The sequence below is a fragment of the Procambarus clarkii genome, chromosome 67, assembly GCF_040958095.1.
Source record: "Procambarus clarkii isolate CNS0578487 chromosome 67, FALCON_Pclarkii_2.0, whole genome shotgun sequence".
Classification (NCBI taxonomy): Eukaryota; Metazoa; Arthropoda; class Malacostraca; order Decapoda; family Cambaridae; genus Procambarus; species Procambarus clarkii.
Genome location: NC_091216.1, coordinates 21,399,381 through 21,402,602, shown reverse-complemented (window position 1 = coordinate 21,402,602; position 3,222 = coordinate 21,399,381). Strand labels below are relative to the sequence as shown.

Below are 3,222 nucleotides of genomic sequence, written 5' to 3'. Positions count from 1 at the left end.
TCAGCCACAACATCAGCCACAACATCAGCTACAACATCAGCCACAACATCAGCCACAACAACAGCCACAACATCAGCTACAACATCAGCTACAACATCAGCCACAACATCAGCCACAACAACAGCCACAACATCAGCCACAACATCAGCCACAACAACAGCCACAACATCAGCCACAACAACAGCCACAACATCAGCCACAACATCAGCCACAACAACAGCCACAACATCAGCCACAACATCAGCCACAACATCAGCCACAACATCAGCCACTACTACACACCGCAACAGAGCCAGACTGAATAAGGTGTTTCAGTGGTTTAATGCATTTGTGTCGTCTGAGTGTTTGATGCAGTGTTGCTGCTACTGCTTCAGCTGTTGCTGCAGCTGCTGTGTCTGTGGTTGCTGCTCCAGCGGCTGCTGTGTCTGTGGTTGCTGCTCCAGCGGCTGCTGTGTCTGTGGTTGCTGCTCCAGCGGCTGCTGTGTCTGTGGTTGCTGCTCCAGCGGCTGCTGTGTCTGTGGTTGCTGCTCCAGCGGCTGCTGTGTCTGTGGCTGCTGCTCCAGCGGCTGCTGTGTCTGTGGTTGCTGCTCCAGCGGCTGCTGTGTCTGTGGTTGCTGCTCCAGCGGCTGCTGTGTCTGTCGTTGCTGCTCCAGCGGCTGCTGTGTCTGTGGTTGCTGCTCCAGCGGCTGCTGTGTCTGTGGTTGCTGCTCCAGCGGCTGCTGTGTCTGTGGTTGCTGCTCCAGCGGCTGCTGTTGCTGTGGTTGCTGCTCCAGCGGCTGCTGTTGCTGTGGTTGCTGCTCCAGCGGCTGCTGTGTCTGTGGTTGCTGCTCCAGCGGCTGCTGTGTCTGTGGTTGCTGCTCCAGCGGCTGCTGTGTCTGTGGTTGCTGCTCCAGCGGCTGCTGTGTCTGTGGTTGCTGCTCCAGCGGCTGCTGTGTCTGTGGTTGCTGCTCCAGCGGCTGCTGTGTCTGTGGTTGCTGCTCCAGCGGCTGCTGTGTCTGTGGTTGCTGCTCCAGCGGCTGCTGTGTCTGTGGCTGCTGCTCCAACGGCTGCTGTGTCTGTGGTTGCTGCTCCAGCGGCTGCTGTGTCTGTGGTTGCTGCTCCAGCGGCTGCTGTGTCTGTGGTTGCTGCTCCAGCGGCTGCTGTGTCTGTGGTTGCTGCTCCAGCGGCTGCTGTGTCTGTGGTTGCTGCTCCAGCGGCTGCTGTGTCTGTGGTTGCTGCTCCAGCGGCTGCTGTGTCTGTGGCTGCTGCTCCAGCGGCTGCTGTGTCTGTGGTTGCTGCTCCAGCGGCTGCTGTGTCTGTGGTTGCTGCTCCAGCGGCTGCTGTGTCTGTGGTTGCTGCTCCAGCGGCTGCTGTGTCTGTGGCTGCTGCTCCAGCGGCTGCTGTGTCTGTGGTTGCTGCTCCAGCGGCTGCTGTGTCTGTGGTTGCTGCTCCAGCGGCTGCTGTGTCTGTGGTTGCTGCTCCAGCGGCTGCTGTGTCTGTGGCTGCTGCTCCAACGGCTGCTGTGTCTGTGGTTGCTGCTCCAGCGGCTGCTGTGTCTGTGGTTGCTGCTCCAGCGGCTGCTGTGTCTGTGGCTGCTGCTCCAGCGGCTGCTGTGTCTGTGGTTGCTGCTCCAGCGGCTGCTGTGTCTGTGGTTGCTGCTCCAGCGGCTGCTGTGTCTGTGGTTGCTGCTCCAGCGGCTGCTGTGTCTGTGGTTGCTGCTCCAGCGGCTGCTGTTGCTGCTGCTCTCAACCTCTCATACACTATCAAACCTTTTTCCTACACACTTGCAAGGCTTGACACTCTTTCTCCTGGACAACAGGAAGCCTGCACTAAGGTACGCCCTTCCCTTGTAGTTGTGAACTGTGACCTGTGGTTGTGGTGACCTGTGGTTGTGGTGACCTGTGGTTGTGGTGACCTGTGGTTGTGGTGACCTGTGGTTGTGGTGACCTGTGGTTGTGGTGACTTGTGGTTGTGGTGACCTGTGGTTGTGGTGACCTGTGACCTGTGGTTGTGGTGACCACAGCCACACCTGTCATGACCACAGCCACACCTGTCATGACCACAGCCACACCTGTCATGACCACAGCCACACCTGCCATGACCACAGCCACACCTGTCATGACCACAGCCACACCTGTCATGACCCCAGCAACACACCTGTCATGACCCCAGCAACACACCTGTCATGACCACAGCCACACCTGTCATGACCACAGCCACACCTGTCACGACCACAGCCACACCTGTCACAACCACAGCCACACCTGTCATGACCACAGGCACACCTGTCACAACCACAGCCACACCTATCATGACCACAGCCACACCTGTCACAACCACAGCCACACCTGTCACAACCACAGCCACACCTGTCATGACCACAGGCACTCCTGTCATGACCACAGCCACACCTGTCATGACCACAGCCACACCTGTCATGACCACAGCCACACCTGTCACGACCACAGGCACACCTGTCATGACCACAGGCACACCTGTCACAACCACAGCCACACCTGTCATGACCACAGCCACACCTGTCATGACCACAGCCACACCTGTCATGACCACAGCCACACCTGTCATGACCACAGCCACACCTGTCATGACCCCAGCAACACACCTGTCATGACCCCAGCAACACACCTGTCATGACCACAGCCACACCTGTCATGACCACAGCCACACCTGTCACAACCACAGCCACACCTGTCACAACCACAGCCACACCTGTCATGACCACAGGCACACCTGTCACAACCACAGCCACACCTGTCATGACCACAGCCACACCTGTCACAACCACAGCCACACCTGTCACAACCACAGCCACACCTGTCATGACCACAGACACACCTGTCATGACCACAGCCACACCTGTCACAACCACAGCCACACCTGTCATGACCACAGGCACACCTGTCACAACCACAGCCACACCTGTCATGACCACAGCCACACCTGTCATGACCACAGCCACACCTGTCATAACCCCAGCAACACACAGTGTGAGACAAACAAACAAACACACACACACACAAGCCTAGTGCAACACAGCTGGAGGAATTAAGGCCAAGATGTTGATGAAGAACATTTGTGTTCGTTGTGTTGAGCCGAGTTTTACACCTTCACATACCAACCAATGGCGTAAAAGTGCTGCGGTAAGGTGTGTTGTGATTGGATGGCTTGTTTGAGGAGTCCCCTGGGACGGCAGGCCCGAGAGACGCCCCTCCTCCCCGCCCC

At 57.9% G+C, this 3,222-nt stretch overlaps 1 protein-coding gene across 1 annotated transcript; it reads right to left on the bottom strand.

Annotated features, from left to right (window-relative positions):
- Positions 1-362: 362 nt before the first annotated feature.
- Positions 363-2,565, bottom strand: LOC123753166 (putative uncharacterized protein DDB_G0271606). The gene is made up of 2 exons (XM_069310273.1): positions 2,170-2,565; positions 363-1,718 (listed from the first exon to the last, which is right to left on the bottom strand). The coding sequence occupies exons 1-2, from the start codon at positions 2,563-2,565 to the stop codon at positions 363-365; spliced, it is 1,752 nt and encodes a 583-aa protein (XP_069166374.1).
- Positions 2,566-3,222: the final 657 nt, after the last annotated feature.